The sequence below is a fragment of the Bos indicus genome, chromosome 1, assembly GCF_029378745.1.
Source record: "Bos indicus isolate NIAB-ARS_2022 breed Sahiwal x Tharparkar chromosome 1, NIAB-ARS_B.indTharparkar_mat_pri_1.0, whole genome shotgun sequence".
Lineage (NCBI taxonomy): Eukaryota > Metazoa > Chordata > Mammalia > Artiodactyla > Bovidae > Bos > Bos indicus.
This window is the reverse complement of record NC_091760.1, coordinates 99,756,783-99,777,906: the sequence shown is the minus strand read 5'-3', so window position 1 is coordinate 99,777,906 and position 21,124 is coordinate 99,756,783. Positions and strand designations below refer to the sequence as shown.

The 21,124-nt window shown below is 40.5% G+C and overlaps 1 protein-coding gene across 5 annotated transcripts in view; it reads right to left on the bottom strand.

Moving 5' to 3' along the window:
- GOLIM4 (golgi integral membrane protein 4) overlaps nucleotides 1-21,124 on the bottom strand; it is an 83,590-nt gene that overhangs the window by 32,487 nt on the left and 29,979 nt on the right. For all 5 annotated transcript variants that reach the window (XM_019959878.2, XM_019959883.2, XM_019959887.2 and 2 more), the window contains exons 2-5: nucleotides 5,491-5,565; nucleotides 4,201-4,250; nucleotides 2,326-2,379; nucleotides 391-541 (exon numbers count right to left, since the gene is read on the bottom strand). In XM_019959878.2, the coding sequence (XP_019815437.2) occupies nucleotides 391-541; nucleotides 2,326-2,379; nucleotides 4,201-4,250; nucleotides 5,491-5,565 (330 nt within the window). The remainder of the gene's footprint in view (nucleotides 1-390; nucleotides 542-2,325; nucleotides 2,380-4,200; nucleotides 4,251-5,490; nucleotides 5,566-21,124) is intronic.

Genomic DNA, 21,124 nt, shown 5'->3' with positions numbered 1-21,124 from the left:
GGCAGACTTCAGAGCCTGAACTTTTTGAAGTGGCCATAAGTGATCAACAGAGTCTTTGTGCCCCAGTGGAGATCTGGAAACCTATCACCGTGACTGGGGAGCACTAGTGGCATCCTGTGGGTGGGGTCAGAGGTGCTAAATGTCTCACAATGCACAAAAAGAACTGTCTTGCCCAACAAGACCAATATATCCCATTGAGAAACACTAAGTATTCTTTACTGTTTCCCTAAACAAACCAGAGATCAGTGTGAAATATCATAAAGAAGTAGCTGGTAAAATACTACATATGATGTAAATAAATCACCAAGCAAACAAAAGTCTATTGTTCCATTCAAACATTAATATGAGTATTCATTTCCATGCACACTGGCTCATTAGGTTTCCAAATACCTTTTAGCTTAGAAAGCTCTTGTTCTTTCTCCTGCTGCAGCTGCAGGTATCTCTGCTTGTGGTCATTAAATGTCCTACTGAAGTCTTCTCCTTGTCTGCGGTGTTCCTCTTCCAAGTCGCTGTGTTGCTTCTTTAGCTCCTCGTGTTGACTCTGCAAAGATGAAAATTTGAGCAGGGATATACATTTGTAACTGAGCAGGGCCACATGGGGCTTTCCTGGGACAGGCCTAACCTGTATCCTCTGCTTTAGCTCCTCTCTGAAGTACCTAGATAACAGTATTTGATGCCCATTTCCTGAGTTGTTTTGTAGATGTGAAACCATCCCCCTGCCTTCCAAATGGAAGATGTTAACTGCTTGATGACTCTGAGCATACAGCCTCAGGCCTCCTGGAGCCTAAGGACTGACAATGCTAACTCCTGTGACACCACCCTGCTACCTCACCGTCAACCAATCAGACACTTGTGCAAAAGCTGATCACAGACCCTGCAACCCCCCTCCCTCACCTGGCTTTTAAAAATGCTCTGCCAAACCCTTGGGGGAGCCTGGGGGCTTTTTAGGGCATAAGCTACCAATCTCTTTCATGGCTCTGCAATAAACCTTGCTCTGCTCCAAACTTTGACGGTTTGGTTTGTTTGGCCTCACTGTGCGTTGGGCACAGAGAATTTGCACTAACGCATTCTCTAAATCAGTCTGTCTCTCGATAGCACAGCCTTTCTCTGTAAGCACAGATGAAGTAGGCTTCATTTTCCTGACTGCTTTAAATCTGTGCAGCTCTTTTCCATTTCCTTTCCATTTCAAATGAATAGTTTGGGATCGTGGCCAAAAATAATTTTTCCCTTAATTTTTAACATTAATGTGAACAACAAGAAGTTGGAAGTTTACAAGAGTGATGGAAAAGGAAGGGATCTGGGGAAATTCCCAGGGACTCAAGTTACTGTGGAAACTAGGTAAAGCTAATGGAAAAATTACCCCTCCATGAAGCCTCTAGACTGCCTTTCAATCTGATGTTTTCCCAGCAATGTTTTTTATTTCCCTTCTTTGATTATCAGCCTTTCTGGTAACCCAGTTTAAAGAAGGGGAAAAAAAGACTTTTTTCCCTTTGGGGGAAGTAAAAGAAATCGATTATTTATAAAAACGATCCTTATACTACTCAAGATTATAATACTGTAATCACAACCTAGATAAATTCTATAGTCTCCAAATGCTTAATGTGAATGGGTGGTCTACTTTAATTCATGTATTGCTTTCCTGAGAATAGTAAAGATTCTGGTTTCAATAAAAGGCATATACCCTACTGATACAGGAGGAAAGAACACCAAACAAAAAGCTGGGCACTGGTTGTTGGAGACAACGGCAGAGAGTTCCTTCTGTGTGGCTGGCATAATAGCCGCTGCTCATCTCTTCTGGCCTGACACAAACAGTGCATCTCTCTCTCTCTTTTCTTCAGTCTTCCTGACACACAACAATGAGTTTTATCCAAGAACCAAGGAAGGAATATCTTTAAATATCAATTGTGCTCCTGTGTAAGTGGGCCACTTATGACACATTAGTAACAGGAAGACAGCATTCTAATACTTCTACTGCCTCCACTGTGTCTAAGATTACAAAAAAAAAAAAAAAAAAAATTCAAGAAAAACCACTCTGAGAAATTAGATAAAAACAAACGAAAATCCTTAAAGGACAAAGAACAAACTCAAAAATTAAGTGACCAGAGACCCTGATTTATAAGAAAATGAATAATGAGTTAAATATGTCCTTTGTAATCAGGTGATAAACATAATGGAGCATTATAATTATATATCACCTTTAGCCAAAAATGACTTTATTATACCGTATCATGGTACAAATCAATTTTCTGTAAACTTTCCTTAATCACATAAGTTACTTAGTTAACACCTTGATTCATTCATGAAGAATATATCTAAATTACTCACCTTCAGCATCTGATGTTGGACATTCAATGCACTGTACCTGCTATTAGAATCTTGCTGTAAATTGAAAAGCAAATAATTAACAAAAAGATAACACATTTGGCTCTTTTGTTAAACAGAACTTAAAACTCTTAATGAAAGGTTTTCACTTGTTCACGTGTGTAAGTAAAAATGAATTCTAAGCTGGAGCCAGGATGCTTCTGAGGTCCTCTCTTTACTTCATAGTAGAAATGAAGTTTTACATTCCTCTAAGTTTGTTAGACTTTAATGGTGAAAAAGCAGGGCATGGAATTATAAAACCACAGTTTGAAAGGGCCCTTGGAGGTGATTTACTTCCACTCTCATATTCAGAAGAAAAACTGAGGCCAGAGGCAGAGGAGAGCTTGTCCTGAGACACAGCACCGCATATGGCTGGTACCTTGTGCCTGGTGCTCCAAGGGGAACAGGAGAGAAACCAGCAGAGACCAGGCCTCACAAGCTTAGAATGGGTTCCAGAAAGGGCGAGAAAAGGCACTTTTCTTCCTTGAGTTTCCATGGGTAAGAAATTCTACATACATTGTGCGTGCGTATGTATACTCAGTCATGTCTGACTGTGTGTGTGTACTCAGTCATGTCTGACTCTGTGATCCCAGTGACTACAGCCCTCCAGGCTCCTCTGTCCGTGGAATTTTTAGGGCAAGAACACTGGAGTGGGTTGCCATTTCTTCCTCCAGGAGATCTTCCCCACCCAGGGATTGAATCCACGTCTCTTGCATCTCCTGTATTGCAGGCAGATTCTTTACTACAGCGCCAGCTCACAGAGAGAAACAGAAAGGCTAAGGAACAGGCCTAGGGCAAACATCTCCTTTAGTAGCAGAGCCAGGACAGAACCCTGAGCTTTAGTGTCCAACTGAACTCCGTGCTCCAGCAGTGTGTTCTTATCTACCAGTGGAGCATCTTCACATTTGGAGCTCACACATGTCCAGTCCTAGGCAGCCACAGCGGGTCAGTGTACAAACCACACCTGCCAGTTTTCTCTCCCCTGGCTGCTGTGTTTTTCTATCTTACTTGCCCCGCCTCTTACTTTACACCATCGGCAGTATAAGCACAGCTTCATTTCTTTCTTTCATGTTCTTGCAACTTCTAAAATGGACCACATTTTTGCTTTAACACTTTATTTTTATCACTTTACCACTTTATTTTAATTTGTAATATATTACATGACAAAATGCACAACAGAACACACACGATTTTGACTAGGTTTTAAAAATGCAAGATAAGAGTGAAAAGCCAGTAACCTCCTAGTTATTCAAGGAACCGACTCTTCTCAGTTTTAATGCCCCACAACACCAATGCTTTTGTCAACCAATACTTGTATGTTTTTCTTAGAGTAAGAGAAAAAAGTGTTTTTCCCTAGTTAATTTGGACTTAAAAACTTTTTTAAAATGTCAATATCATTTATTTATCTATTCATTTTACAGATGTTTTTGAACATTTGAACATGTGAACTCTAGACCAGGTACTGTGTTAGACATTACACAGTAATGTCTCTGCAAGTGACAGTAACATGGTGCAAAGGCAAATCAAACTAAATATCACATTCTATGGAAAAGAGAGACTACGGATGAATAAATAAGGAAATCTCTTTATTGTGAACATTAAAGATATTTTCAATTTATCACTATTGCCAATAATGTGATAAGCAAAGGAAGGTAGGTTTTAAAGGAACAATTTTTAAGGTCTTCCTCTTAGAATTTTTTTGGGGAAGGAAGGAAGGAAAGGATGGAGGGAGATGTATTTCAGTCTTAATGATCAACAGAGTAAAATGTTTGGAGACTTTATTTCCCCCCCTGTCAAGTTTTGTGAAATAAAAAACTAAGGGAGAAAAAAACAACTTACCCTTCCCTTATTCAGTGTTTCTTGTGCTTCTAATTTATAAACCAGAAAATCTAGAAAATACAAAATGGAGAACATAATTACATTAATTAACTCTATTAGTATAAGTTAATTCACTGTGGCATTTTTAAACATCTAAAAAAACAAGGGCACATTTTACTCAGACCTAAACAATCTACTTGATGATATACTTTATTTTGTCTTTTAATGCTTGAAAAGTTTTCCTCCATACCTTAAAGTTGGGAATCTTGCATCAACAAAATACACACTATAGTCAACTGACTAAAAGTGCATTTAGAGTGTGGACTTGGTGATGAACTCGCCTTGAAATGAAGGAGAAAAAAACCAAAACCATGCAGTGCACCTAAGGACAGAGATGATTTATTGCCAGCCACTAGATGGCACACTAAAATCATTCAGGACCTGAAAAGGAACTCAAGCCATGGAAACCATCTTTAATGCTCTTAAAGCTTTATTATCCACTAGATGGCTCTACAAAATCACTCTGCATTTGAAGACAAGGAAAATCCAAACCCTATCAGAGCATTTTAATAATCTTAAAACTTCCCAGTAAAACATTCCAGCTCACACTGTCCTCCTCTGTTCTCCCTTCTTCTACCCCATACCAAAGTAATCAGACAAAACACCACTTCAATCTAATATTTAACCAAAAAGTTGAATAAATGAAAATAAGAATGCAGGTAACTCCAAATCACAAGCTATACAAAGTCCATGCTTTATAGAAAAATTCTGATAAAAATCAACAGCATTGATTTTTATTTGACACCTGTGCTAAATGTTTATTTTTCAAAACAAACCAATCGGCTATGCCAATAAAGTCTTTAGCACAAGAGAAAAACAGGTCTATAACTTAAAAGATGTCATGCAATGAGATTGAAATCGATTATGCTATAAATGCATATATACATATATATATATATATATATATGTATACATAAAGTTTGTCATATTCTGGACTGCATGGTATTACTTTCCCAGATGTCTGTTAACAGATGTTAATAGATATACGATATTCAAATGAAAAACTGTGTGCTATTTCTAAAGTAATGCATATAACTAATATATGAATGACCCCAAAGGGGCACAAACTAAATGAAAAATTCTAAATCCAATCTTGAGCAGGAATTATTTTCTTGCACAATGTACAGCATATTGCTTGACGGACTTCGGGTGATTTGAAGAATTTCTAAGGAAAAAAACAGTAAAGCAAATACATAATACTTCAAAGAAGAGCATAAAAAACGTAAAACACGAATTACATTATTTATTTACCTTCCTTTGCTTTCTTATGTTCAAGTCTTTCCTTTTGCAAGGATTTCTCCAATCTTGATCTGTGTTCATACACAACTGGAAAAAAAAAACGTTGAAAACTTATCTTCAATAAATCAGAAATTCTAAAGTAAAATCAACATCAATTTTCAAAACAGGAAGAAGATAGTTTAGAGTCCTTTCACAATTAAAATGAAAATGCACACCTTTAACCTGGGTAAAAGATGGAAACAATAATAGACGTAGTACTCAGCTGACTCCTATACGGTCTGCCCCTCTGTAGAAACAACACTGTGCAAGAGGCTTCCACCTTCTTGGCCAGTTCCTTGTTCTCCTGCTTCTGGAATGTGAGTCTCTGTGGGGTTCCCTGTCTCCCGCTGGACGAGCGTGTCCACTCTCCACACTTCAGCCACCATCTGCACGGCATTTACCCCCGTCTGTGTGTCCAGCTCCCACCTCACTTTCAGGCACTAGGAGAATATTTACACCCAGAGATCCCATAAGTGCTGCCAAGTCAACGTGAGCTGACAGTGTATTAGAGCTGCCTGACACGGATTCCACTCCTGGGTTGGGAAGATCCCCTGGAGTAGGAAATGGCACCCGCTCCAGTATTTTTGTCTGGAAAATTCCAGGGACAGAGGAGGCTGGTGGGCCATAGACCACTGCGTCACTGAGTTGGACAGGACTGAGTACAGAACAGCAGCTGAATGAGCTGAGCAGAGGGTGTGTGTGGAAAACGCAACAGCATACTAAGGTTTGCTGAAAAAGGAGGTGTATTCCCCATGTCAGAGAAAATATAGGCGAGAGGGCCACAGAGACGAAGGAGGGAGACTGTCCCCACTGAAGAGCCTATAACCTGTGCCATGCCTGCATGTTCAGCTGTGTCTGACTCTGCTACACTGTGGACTATGGTCTGCCAGGCTCTTCTGTCCATGGAATTTTTCAGGCAAGAAAACGAGTGGGTTGCCATTTCCTACTCCAGGGGATCTTCCCGACCTGGGCTTGAACTTGCATCTCTGGCTGGGCAGGCAGGTTCTTTACCACTGAGCCACCTGGGAAGCCCACAGGATTGACATCTGCCATGGCAGGAAACCCTAGGCAAGCTGATGTCATGCCACAGGACCTTCCTGCACTTTACCAAGCCCACCTCCACCGTCTATTCTGAACAAGTGGGAGTTATCTGGTGAGGGGAGCAGGGAGTGATAATGATTTAGGGGAAAAACAGAGAGAAGCCCCTGGGTACTTCCTCACTACAGGCTGCACATCTCCAGGAAACAGGAGCTGCAAGAGAGGTTTTACCTTTAATGAAAAAAAAAAGTATTATTATACTGGACTAGGCCAGATATTACTAAACCAAGACTGTATTTATCGATAAAAGTTATTGAGAAAAAAAAATTTTTTTTTAATCTGAGAGAAGCTGATACAAAGTATAGTGAAGTCTGTCTTAGATTTCATGCAGGGACAGACAACTCAAGCCCACAGGGTAGTGGTTGGAACAGGGGAGAGGAGAAGAGGATAAAGCAAGTTTCTGATGTGCCCTTTAATCCTGTTTGCTCAGCATTATGGTCACAGATGACCTCACTCCCTGGCAGGCTCAGCCAAGCTTGCCACTGGGTTCTTTTTACCACCTCCAGCTCCTCACAGCTACCTAAGATACAATTCAATCTTCAGTCACTGACTGACCCTTCAGTGTGTCGGTTCAGTTACTGAGTCATGTCTGACTCTTTGTGATCCCATGAAGTGTGTCAGTTCAGTTCAGTCACTGAGTCGTGTCTGACTCTTTGTGATCCCATGAACCACAGCACACCAGGCTTCCCTGTCCATCTCCAAATCCTGGAGTCCACCCAAACTCATGCCCATCAAGTAGGTGATGCCATCCAACCATCTCATCCTCTGTCATCCCCTTCTCCTCTCGCCTTCAATCTTTCCCAGTATCAGGGTCTTTTCCAATGAGTCAGTTCTTCGCATCAGGTGGCCAAAGTATTGGAGCTTCAGCATCAGTCCTTTCGATGAATATTCAGGACTGATTTCCTTTAGGATTGACTGGTTTGACTTCCTTGTAGTCCAAGGAACTCTCAAGAGTCATCTCCAACACCACAGTTCAAAAGCATCAATTCTTCGGTGCTCAGTTTTCTTTATAGTCCAACTCTCACACCCATACCTGACTACTGGAAAAACCATAGCTTCAACTAGATGGACCTTTGTTGGCAAAGTGTGTACAACTGCCCCAAACTGCTGGCCACCCAAAGTTGCCACGGTCACAGCAATCCCCTCCCTGAACCTCCTCCCCACCTTTCCCCACTGCCCGTCCCCCACCCCCTGCCAGGTGCCAGCTATGGCTGTCCTTCTTCCAATATGGCCGTCATCTCCAAGGTCCTACTCCTTCTCCCAACACTGCATCTCACATCTTGCCTCCCACGTAAAACTGCTATTGCCAGGGCTCCATCTACGACTCCCACAGCCCCTACTCCTCTACATCTCAGTCCACGAGTGTTAAAATGCCTGCCACCACCCAGACTGGCCTGGTGTTGTCTCCTCTGGCCTGCCCCAAACTCATCTTCCCTCTCGTCTCAGCCTCCCAAGAGTCACCCAAATAACGCCCTGCCCCATTTCCTTTCTCCACTTGGGTCCCTATTTTCTTCACCACATGATCCTTCCCTCTCCTCCAGTGCTGTTAGTATAAAGGGATCTCATCCAACTCCACTTTACCCAGCACCGGGATACGAGTAGAAACACAAAGTGAATAGATATGGGCCTTGGCCTCAAGAAGCTCTAGTCTAACACAGGAGATAGATTCAGTAATTTTAAATAATCAGAGCTAACTGCATTTGGCATAATAAAAGTATACTTAAGCCCAGTGAAAGAGGGGGGTGAGCTCTGGAAGGAAGAGGAGTGAGGGAAGACTCCTGGCTGGCTTTGAGAGTGAAGAACAATCAGGTGGGTGGGGGCGCCGCAGGAGAAAGGCGCTCCTGAAGGACAGCACAGGGACAAAGTGCAGAGTGATGGGACTGGGCCAAAGGCGGCTGTTTTCCAAAAGGCTGGTTCCAAGTCCACTGCTGAGAAAGTACATTGTTTTTCAAACATATAGGTGTATAGTATATACATTTCTTGGCCAATTTCTAAAAGTCTATTAAAACCAAGAGTTTCCTTGGATTGGTACTAATGCTACCATCTTGAATGACATTTGGAACGAGGCACAGAAAACAAAGATTAGCACTGTGGAACCTCACCAAGCCAAGCCCAGAACTGTGTGCTCATAGTCTCTGAAATTTTCAGTCAGGTGGGGGAAGCCTACAGGGAAACATAAATTACAATGTTGTCATGATATACACAGGTGAGAACAGGATGCCATGAGAACATCTAAGCTCCCAGCTGGTAGAAAAAACATGCCCTCATCTCCAATCCACTGGCCAAAGTCCCCACAGTCTGGGCAGTGGCTCACAGGAACATAAACATGCCAGGTAATGGGGCTTAAGTATACCTTTATTATGCTAAATGAGTGCACTAACGGGACGTATCATGGACAACTTCAGCAAGCATGTGCATCACTTTCAAAGAAAGGTGAACAGGCAATGTAGTCAAGATCGTGCTCTAAAGGAAGCCAAGTGGCAGCAGGGGTCCTGAGTGCAGGGGCTCCCGAATGGAGGTCAGGACCTCTAGGGGGAGACAATGCAGGCTAGCAACACCCAAGATAAAAACAACAAAAAACCCAGCAGCAGCAGCACAGTCAAGAAAACATCTGTGAGGGAACTGTTAATCATCATCCCCAGACACCTCAGACTCTAAATATTAACTATTACCATGGGAAGGTAAGAATGTGGGGAAAACGCTGCATTTACAAATTATAATCCTGTGAAATTCTTGACAATAAAATACAGCAGCATCACTCAACATTATGTGGTACTTGGTCATCATGTAATGCTTATCTTTGGTTTAGGAAGCAGGAAACACATCTGCATCTGCAGAAATGCATCTTCATTGGCGTGGAGGGTCCACAGGGAGTTGGTGGATAGGTGAGGAGAACTGGGGGGCGGGGGCGACATGGTTCTGTGCTTTACTCTCTTCCCTGCGATTCAGTCAGGAGGATAACATGCAAACAGCTGGTACAAAGTACTCATCGACCAAACTTAATCACACAGCTGTCTGACAATTATGTGCAGAATGGGAATTTACACATTTGATGTGTAAATTCTAGCTTGTCTCAACAGCTAGAAGATTCTAGGATACATGAAAATTAGAAACTTTCATAAATAACCTGAAGAGATGCTATACAATGTCCACAAAGAGGCGAATATATCTGTGGATTACAGTCCACAATCAAAGGTCTTGGGAAATCTGAGGCATGATCATGAATGCATAAAATGGCATCATTCATAGCAAAACCTAAGAAAAGAAAAATGTGTTTTTGCAAATTGCAGCAGAAAAAAGATGTGGTAAACAGGAATACAGGGTATGTGTAACTGTACTATTAATATTAACTTACTCAGAATTGGTATTATTAAAGCGCCAGCTTCTAGTCCTGATACATAACCTAAGAATTCAGAAATGGTTTGAGAGTTGCAGAATATCACTGAGGAGGAAGGTGAGAGAATGGAACAGTAGTGACTGACAGAAGATTGGAGAAGTGCTCAGAAAAAGGAAAACAAAAGGAACATTACAGGCTGAGAAAACCATGTTAGGTAAAGGAAAGTGAGAGTAAAAATTAACCCTTAAAAATGGAACTTCCAGTAGAAAGAGAGAAGAGGAAGGTGGTAATGTAACGATCAAAAGCACACACTCTGGTGTCTGGGTTCAAGTTCATGATCCAGTCCTTACAGGGCAAGATGCTGAACTTCTTTGCACTTCAGTTTCCTTATATGGCACATGGGAATAACAACAGGGCCCATCCCTTTGGGTGGATGTCAGGGCTAAATGAGTTAATTTACATCAACTGCTTCAAACACTGCAGGGCACAGAGCAAATGCTAGAAAATACTAAAATATTTTTTCATCTGTCTGTGATAGCTTAAAAGTGCCAGAAAATGAATCAGGTGATTCCCTGAGATCTTTCAACCCTACAATTAAAGTCTAATAATAACAAAGCAATTATACTTACACACACATAAACATATGTATTGAGAGAAGAGACTTGAAACAGCAATAAAATATTGGTCTCAGTTTCTTGTTACTTAAAAAAAATTTCCCTTAAAAAAGGAGAGAGGGTTGTGAATATACTTTCTAATAGTTTAGTAAAACCTATAAGCCTATTTTAATAAAACTTGAAGGGCAGCAAAACAGACCAGATGGAATCTTTGTATTCTTACAGTTCTTCTAGAAAATGTTCGTATCAATTAAACACACACATATACCCACACTACCTTTAATTCTTTAACACACATTCTCCAGGCTTTGCGGCTGGTGATTTATCTAGGTAGGTTTACTGTTTTGCTTAGAAGGAGGATTGCTAATGAATCCTTGTCACTTATCTCTATTTTTCTATTTATACTCTGAAGTCGAGGTCATCAGTCAAGATGAAATCATACTGTTAGAACTTGTGCAGCAAAAAACTTATATAATGAATACGCTCAAAGCACCAAACAGGTTCCAGGAAAAATAATTTTAAAAATAATGGTTCAGTCTTGGCATTCAAGATCGCTAATGCAGACCAATACTGTAACCAGGACAGGATGTGAATCACAAGAACTCATATGAAAAAGATGAAAACCCACAATACTCATCATCTCCTCTGCTTACTGACAAGGAGTTTAATATTTTCCATGCAGTCAAGAATGGAAAGAGTTTTCATACCTCTCTCAACACACTCAAGAGTTTAAAAACACACCAGCTTCCTACAGCAATTTTCCATTTTAACTGACTTCCATTCGAAAGGCACAAAGACATTAGCTGTCCTCTGTCTACAGGATTTCCCAGGCAAGAATACTGGAGTGGGTTGCCATTTCCTTCTCCAGGGGATCTTCCCAACCCAAGGATCGAACCCATATCTCCTGTGTCTCCTGCATTGCAGGTGGATTCGTTACCTCTGAGCCACCTGGGAAGCCCGTGTATATCCACTTAAGGGTAAAACATACCATCTATAACACTTTAGGGTAAACTGCTTCCATTCAGAATTAGAAAGCAACACTTTAAAATTAAACAGAAAACACTGCTAAGCGTTTTAACACCTTAAGCCAAGAGGGCAATGTTTCTTTGGAATTTCTGTGAAATTTCGTTCAGTCCTGATGATAACACAAAATTTTATCTTTATTTAAAAAACAAACAAACAACTGAGTCTTGGTAGGACAGGCACACTGTTCAACTTGTGAAAACACTGATTTGTGAGTGTCTTTATCATTTTACAGGTGACAAAAGTTAAAATGAACAAGTCTATGCTTTGATAATTGTGGCTGAAGATCTTTAGGATAGCAAGACAAATGACATAATAGGAAAATCAACTAAAATCATCATAGTTCTCAGAACACAATACTTTTGAGGTTTCATTTTATTTGGAATTTTTAGGCCTAAAATCATTGTTATTTATCTTTAAGAACAGTTTTGACTGTGGTTCTAATTAGTCAGAAGTGGGGTGGAACCACCCAACTTGCCCTCCTCTGCTGAACAAGTTAGTAATTAACACAAAGTCAACATCATCTTTTTTCCTTCTTTCCTTCCCTCTTTCATTTCATTTCATATGAAGTCTGAGAAAGAATATCAAATATCTCCCTAGAAAACAACCCACATAAAACAAGTACAAAGACAAAAGAAGGGGGACAATTATCACCGTTTTGAGGATCACATAGGATCCCCACTCCAGTGCCCGTAAGGCTCTCCTTCAGTGTCTCCGCCCCGATCTTTCCTCGAGGTCTCCTCAAGCTCTGCTCCCTCCCCATGACTCCACTAGGACCTCTAACCCCTAAACAGTTAAGTCCAGATTTGGCTTTTCACCCCATTCCAGTTTTACTTCTTCCAGTACAATCCCACATCTCCAGTCTGCTCGACAGTGTATGTGTGAATTGAATTATTAAAGAACCCTGTCCTGTGGTTAGTTTCCTTTGCCAAATTACATCTTTGTATTGCAGGCCTGGGGGCAACACTTTCCAGTGGCTCCCTGTCACACCTTGAATGAAGCCCAAAGCCTCATGAGGCTTCACCCCATCGTCCATCCTCTGCTCCAGCCACAGCAGCCTCATTATTCCCTGAACACACCAGCGAGCTTTCACCTCAGCATCTCACACTCCCTCTTTCCGGTGCCCCCACTGCTCCTTCTCTCGTGACTATCTCCCTCACCTCCCTCAGATCTTCACTAAAAAGACACCTTCTCACCAACAACTTTCCTGGACAACCTAAGTTTGCAACCTGCTTCTCACCCTCAACGCTTCTAGGGTCCTCCCCCACTTCATTTTTCTCCATACTCTTTAACTCTTTCTACTGTATTTTTTGCTTTATTTATTGCCTTGCCATCTCACCAGAATATAAGTTCAGACAGGACAAAAAATGTCTGGTTTGATTTATCCCTGTTACAGTGAATTACAGGCACTGAATAGGTAACGAATGAACAAATGAATGACTAAATGAATGAACTATATACGCCATGAAGGCTGGGATTCGCTGCTTCCCTTTCCTTCTCTTCTATATCCCCAACCCTTACTACCACTTCAGTTCCAACCCCCCAACTCCTAATATCTAGCAGGATTCAATAATACTTGTGAAATGATTGAATGTATTTAGATTATAGGTCATTCTCTTCCTCATTTGCCTGCTCTCCTTTAAGTCCCAGTATTTTTAACTGAATTTCCATATTTTTAGGCTCACTGGTACTCACACATCCCAGAGAACAGACAGGTAACAGAATAAATATACATATAGGCTCCTAAGATTAGCGTTAGTTAAATCATAGCCCTGAAATACAGACGCTTTCAGAAAGCCAAGAGGAAAAAAGGACAGTCTGATTAGGTATTTTTCTACTGCATGGCAATTGCTATACTTTTTTTAACTGCACAATAAACTTCCTATAATAGTTCACACAAGTGTCTATTTTTAAGTTTGCTAACGCATACAGTTTGTGAAGTTGTTTAAATGGAAATTTTAACCATGATTTGAATTGGTGCTTTACTGCCTTTCCTATTTTGGATAAAACTATACCCAAGCTTTCCCTCATGATACTATTTAACTGAGATTTGCCTTTTTTCAAACATGTATTAGCTGATTTAAGACATATGTCTTCACACAAGTCTTCTCCTTGGCATTCTTTCAAGTGGTGAGCTACTAATAATCATTCTTATTATTAGAGGAAACCTACTCACTTTTCCTGAACTAATTCTTCTCTTGGATGCCCAGAGCTATCATAGCCCAGCAGTATTCCAGGCACCTTGGGAGACACCAAAGTGTAAGACTTACTCTTATAAAAAGTCTCTAATCAATAAATTTGGATTGGGAGAGGAGGTTAAGAAAGGTAAAGCAGTAAGAAGACAATCAGAGACAACCAAAGGCTAGACGTCCCTTGTGGCTCAGAAGGTAAGGAGTCTGCCTGCAATGCGGGATACCTGGGTTCAGTCCCTGGGTTGGAAAGATCCCCTGGAGAAGGAAATGGCAACCCACTCCAGTACTGTTGCCTGGAAAATTCCATGGATGGAGGAGCCTAGCAACCTACAGTCTATGGGATTGCAAAGAGTCAGACACGACTGAGAGGCTTCACTTTCATTCTTTCTAAAGGCTAGGTGAGCCAGGATGACAGAATAACCTGCTGAGCCAGCAGATTTTTACACCTAATCTCTTTGTAAGCTAAAAGAAAAATTATCCTTCCGTCCCATGAAAAATGTAAAAGTTACATTCTCAAAGGCCTAAATAAGTACCTATGAGCAAATATTGACTTCTCTGGTGGTTCAGACAGTAAAGAATTCACCGGCAATGCAGGATTCTATCCCTGGATCTGGAATATCCCCTGGAGAAGGAAATGGCAACCCACTCCAGTGTTCTTGCCTGGAAAATTCCATGGACAGAGGAACCTGGTGGGCTACATGGGGTTGCAAGACAGTCAGATATGACTGAGTGAATAACACTTCATATGCATATATATTAGAAACTTAAGAACTCACAATAACAGAAGTTATTCTAAAATCAGATGAATAAAGATAGACCCTCTAAAGTAATATTTGTATCTAGAAATCAGATTTCAGATGGACTGCATCACGACACTTCAGGAAATAATGCATGACAGAGATGATTAGGCTTCTGGTATCCCAAAACTGATTTAAGGGCATATAAGAATGCTCTTCGGATGGGCTAAAATATGCAAAAGCACATTGGTTTTTTAATGAACCTAAGAATTTATGCATAAACTTTCAAAATCTATGTGCTTGGACCAAACATGAAAGACATTATTTAATTTTCTTAAGTTATGTAGCTTCTTCATGGAAACCTGCCTCTATGGACACTTCAAGTAATGCCAACAAAGAGGGAAAATCCAGAACTCAAGTAACCCCCTTGTAAAAACCTGTATCTAGCAGCACACCCACAACTCAGAAAGGGTGAGCTGGGCTGCAACTGGCTTCTTCAAATTAATGCAGCAGTACATAAGCACCCCCAAAATCATCTAAACTCCCAGTGTCAAGTCTTCACTTCAAATGTGAAAGTCTGCAACATTTCTTGGGAAAGTCTTCATGAAAATATGGCTTATTAAGAGACACTACGTAACATCTCTTATCTATTGCATCCTATTTCATTCAACAAATCAAACAAATATTCACTGAGCATTTACTACTTTGGGAATATATCCTGAGCACAATATGGTATTTTCTACCATTCTCTCTGCTCATATTCTACAGAGAGATAAAACTGATGACACAGTCAATGGTATATAAGAAGTTAGTGAATGCCACCGGAAGAAATAGAAAGGGTAAAAGAGACTGGAGCTGTGGGAAGAATGGATCAAGTTTTACTTTTTTTTTTTTCTTCCAAGTTTCACTTTTAAATATGGTGGTCAAGATAGGCCTCATACAGAAGAAGCCAAGACTTGAAAAAAAGTGGAGCTGGCACTCTAGACTCCTCAGGGTAAGTGTTTCAGATATAAGGAACCGGAAGTACAAAAGTCCTACAGCGAAAGTGTATCTAAGAAAAGCAGGGAGGCCAGAATAGCTGAGGCAGAGTGAGATCTAGAAGGTTAAAGGGTGAAGGTGAAGGGGCCACATGGCAAGGGGTCTTACAGAACCTTGTGAAGACTTGGCTTTTACTCTGAGAGAAGCAGGGAGCGAGTGGAGAATTTTGAGCAGTAATGTGTGATGTTCACTTAGTTTTTAAAATAATGATCACTCTGACCACATGCATGCAAGATGCAAGTGGGAAAGCTAGTTAGTAGCAGGCTTTTGCAGTCATCGAGGCCCGAGTGTAATGATAGAATAGGATGATGCAGAAGCCTCAGCCAGTTCTGCATTTAAACTCAAGGTAAAACCAGTGCCTGTAATCAGCTGAGATGAGGAAAGTCACCATGGACTAGGGTTATGAGGAAGACCAGGAATAAGACTTTAGTGACTACTGAGTGATTTACTGGGCCTGCAGGGGTCACTCTAGATTCCCAGAGACAACATTTGTGTGGATGTTTCCTTCCAATGGAGGAAGGATGTTTCTTATCTACAGGAGAGCAGCAGACAGACAGAAGATAGAACATGTGAAAGCACTGGGGCAAACACAAAAATAATGTTTGTAGTATTCCTCAGACTTCCCCGAAAGTCAGAGGAACCTGCAGTGCTTGTTCATCACACAGATTCCTGGGGCCCAACTAGAATCTACTGAGTCAGGATTTCCTGGGAAGAGTCTTGATAATTGGCTTAGAAGGTAAAGAACCTGCCTGCCAATGCAGGAGTTGCAGGAGACGTAGGTTCAATCACTGGATCAGGAAGATCCCCTGGGAAAGGAAATGGCAGCCCACTCAAATATTCTTGCTTGGAGAATTCCATGGACAGAGGATCCTGGTGGGCTACCATTCACAGGATTGCAAAGAGTCAGACATGACTAAAGCGACTGAGCACGCACGTGCAGTCTATGCTGAGAGAAGGCAGGACCAGTTCAACCTTGCCTGTGCAGTGGGAGACGAGCAGGTGGTTCCCGGAAGAGGGCAGGAGAGCACATTTTTGGGTGCTGGCAACATTCTGATTCCTGGTCTGATTCCACACTGTCTGCTTTGTGAAAATTCACTGAGCTATATATTTAGAATTCATGTACTTTTCTGAATGTATATTTATCTAAGATCATGGACTTATTATTTTCAGTTGTTGTTGTTTAGTCACTCAGTTGTATCCAAGTCTCTTGCAACCCCATGGACTGTAGCACATCAGAGTCCTCTATCCATGTGATTCTCTAGGCAAGAGTACTGGAATGGGTTGTTACTTCCTTCACCAGGGGATCTTCCTGACTCAGGGATCAAATCCGTGTTTCTTATATCTCCTGCATTGTCAGGTAGATTCTTTACCACTGAGCCAAGAGGGAAGTCCTATTTTGAGTTACATATTATAAGTGAAATTAATAGTGAAATAGAAAACATTCAGATAGATCACTTTCCCCCTCTGTGTCACCCCAGCAGTTTGATTCAAATTCTTCACAGGCATGTCCGGCATCTGTATCTGCATCACCTCAGGTCAGTATTTCAGTCCTCTGACAGTTTTCTAGAGCATACTCATCTTCACTAGAGGTATAGCATTTGTGAAATTTTCCATCTGATGCTGTCACTGGCAAAGTCCTAAGTCACAGATATTTGGTAAAAATTAGGATAGCTGACATCTCCATTTGTCTTGTAGGTGCAGATTCATGCTTTCAGGAGCCCTAGTTCCTGAACATTTTAGGGGTGAAGGTTTTCCGTTTTGTTTTTGCCAGGTGGGGGTAGTAAAAAGGCTTATGTATAAAGACATTTTGCATTTATAATTGTGAGATCACATTCCTGGGAATAAATACCCACACTATCTTTAACACTGCCACATCCTTTAAAAAAAAAAAGATTTTGTCAGGTGGCCGCCATAAATATCTGGCCGCACTAAACAAGGTCATTTTGGGCCATGCATCTTCCTCACACAGCGCTCTGCTGTTTAAAATAAAGCAATTGGGAAAGCTCCCAGAAATAGCAGAGGCTTTGTACTCACACCAGGACAACGAGATCCCCTCTTTTCTGCGGAGTAATTTTGCAGGGTGAAGGGAATTTCACTTTATAATATTCAAGTATATTCAGTAATCACTGACAGGGAGATGAATGCACAGAAGCAAAATATATTTAAGAAATAAATGCAAAATGCCTGAGTGACTGACTCAAAATGCATTATGAAAGTGGATCCAAGAATGCAAAGATTTCTGCCTTATGCTTCTGTGCAAAAGGAGGGTCCAAGACCAAGGAAGACAGCAGCAGTTGTAGGAGGGGGGCAGGGTATCATGCATCCCATGGTGGACATGTTTAACGCCTGATATGGACACCAGAACAGTACCAAAAAGTTTTAAGAATAACCAAGGAATAACAGTACCAAATAATTGTACCAAAAGTTTTAAGAATTAAAAAAAAAAAAAAAAAAAAAGTTTTAAGAATAACCAAGTGGCTGATAGCCAGAAGGTTAATGGTGGGAACATTTACATCACTATCACAAGTCTAAGAAGATGCAACACAAGGACCCCTATGAGGGAAACTCCCAGCCAACCCTCCACAGTCACCTCTTACTTTTCCTGACATTTTTTGTTCCACAACAAACTGCTTATCCCAGTTACCACTGAGGGAACTTAAGAAGATAAGACACTGTGGGGACAAGATCAACACCAGATGTCTAAAACCTGCTTCACCAGTTTGACTGGAATTATTAGTGATAACCTGTATTCTTTCCCCATTTTTTGACATTTTAAGCTCTCCTCTAAGATAAGAATATAATCAGGTATAATTTCTTTTCTTTTCTCATATTTGCTATAGAGCAATGAATATTTTCCTGACGGTTTGCTAGGAAGATCATATTCAACTCTAAATAAGAATATCTACTGTACTGAGGGCAACCCATTCCAATATTCTTGTCTGGAGAACCCCCATGGACAGGGAGCCTGGCGTGGCTGCAAAGAGTCGGACATGGCTGAGCGACTAACATACACACACATACATTGTGCTAAGATCCTGGGCACTGTCTGATGTAGGGTGAGGGTAAGAGTTTAATCTCTACTCACTGCACAGCACATAAAAGCCCTTCAGGAGAAGGATAAGTTCACTGGTTGAGACCCCCAAAGGTCAAATAAAAACATACTCTTTTCAGCCTTTAAGAAAGGGTATAGTACATATCAGAACACCTGGATTTCAGCGTGATAGCAAGAGACTTTTGATCACAACACGACATGAGGAGGACACAGAGGGTTTTGTGAAATTCTGGTGAGTAGGCCTTGAAATACTTCCATTATACTGGACTCCATCAGGTAAACGCAGTCACCTACACGACACCTGGCATGTGAGATCAGTGTCCACCTTCACCGTGGTCCCCAGAGGCTTCTGCAGGTCATCTGGATGCCCCACGCCTACTCTCTCACAGGGATCTAAGCAAATCTCTATCCATGGTCTTATTATAATACTTTATGTATGGATTTGTCATTCCTATTAATTTGGAGAATTACTCATGAGAGAATCAAATCTGTGCAGTGTTACCTAGCCTTGAGTCTGGATACCTGCTGATGGTTTATGAAATGACTGAATGAAAAAAACTAGCAGGTTATGTTTACAATGTACTCTTCATATCAATTATTTCATAAAATTTACCTACAAAACATGTAATTGGTTACATACCAAGATAGATTTATGCGAGTCCAGCTAAATTTGATACAGTTGACTTATACCAATATAAACATAAAAATTCATTGGCAACCTCTAAAATTTTTCTGTGAGAGGTAGAGATAATATATCTAATATCTATATTGTTTAAATTAACAAAGTACATGGGGATTTTTGAAAGTACAGTAAAATCAACTGACAGTCCAGATCTGACAGTAGAAAGGTGAATAAGTAGATGTTAAAAGAAAAAGAAAAAAACTTTGATGATACCAGCATTCTAATTAAAGTGAGAATTTCAGTTTCTCTTTTCAACCCATTTCATAGTAGGCATATTAAATCCACTGAAAATTACTTAAGCAGGACTGATATGAATTAACCTGGAAGAATTAAAAAAGAGGAAGAAGGAAAAAAGGGACAAATGGGCAGAGAAACAGATGGAGCCAAGAGACAATTTAATGAGAACATTTTCAAGGAATTTAGGGAAAATAACACTAGCCTGAGCCAAGGTTCCTGAGCCCCATGCTACCATACACGAATCAGTTCTGTTGTCACATTTAAGAATCTTCACATTTTGAATTCTGTTTCCTGAGCAATAAAATGAAGTAGTTGGGACATCTGAGTCACCAAGGTCCTTCCAATGCTAAAATTCTCAATACACATATTTAAAGCAAAGGAGGCATCAACAGTACATTCATCATTTCAAATTGAACTTGAATATTCTCAATAAAATAAATGTGAATATGAGAGGAAAGATTCAATTTAGCACAATACTGGGAATGGCTCTGATTTTTCATGGAATGGTTTCTGACAAAAATTACACTATTTTCGATTTATCTGTCACTTATGATTTTCAATTAGTTGAAAATTATTATGTATAAACTAAGACCCTGTGTCACACTTAGAGTGTCCTATAGTGGGGCTCTCCTTTTCTATAGGTACGACTCTAAAAAACTACAAGCACATTATCCTTCTCTGATACTCAATGAATTTTGATACTGAAAGAATAATAAAAGCAGTAAAGTGCATTTACTTCCACACAGTTACTACTACACAGTTACTACTTCCACTGTAAACAGGTCTAAGGAGCATGCTTGCCTCCTTTTTTCCCCTGCCTGATAAATGTTTCAGGTTGCTCTCTTCATGACTTTTCCGCATACCAGGGACTAATACCCAAGCATAGTTGGTGAAAAGCCTGGACACAGAGGTGGGAAAATGCACATGTCAAGTGTTATTCAAAGTAGGCAGATGTCTGCGTATGTCTACTTGAGCATATCTGCAGGCAACATTCCATAGTGGAGCAGGTCAAAGGCTAGAAGTCCAGAGATTTGGGTTTAATTTTTAATCTGAAAAGTATTTATCTAACGTCATACATTTCATCACTGGTAAAATAAACCTGGCTTAGCAACTGATTTCTCAGGCTTCCTCCAACTCTAAAATTCTCTGCTTCTCTGATGTGACTTAACAGGCAAGAACACAGAATCAGCACCGTGGAATGACCTGAATAAATGTTTAAGATCTTATAGCAGAAAAGTGATGCTCAGAAAGAATGCTGGCCTGACTAGAATAGGGGGCCCCAGCAGGGCTATAAATGAAGACAAGAGGAGGGGCAACATCTTTTTTGGCTGAAGGGCTTAACTCCCTTTTCTTCTGCAAAGTATCTGAAAATGATTAAAATTATTTTGATAGCTGCAAGTAATTGGGAGGTGGGTGAAAACAGGAAGTTCGGGCAAAGAATAACCTCAATAGTTCCAGATTCTAACAATTCAATATTTACAGTAATTTGGACATGAGTAGTTGACATTTATTATTATACTACAGCTTGATTTTCAAATGTAGAATAAAACTAATTATGCTATTACTAAGTCACTTCAGTCGTGTCCGAGTCTGTGCA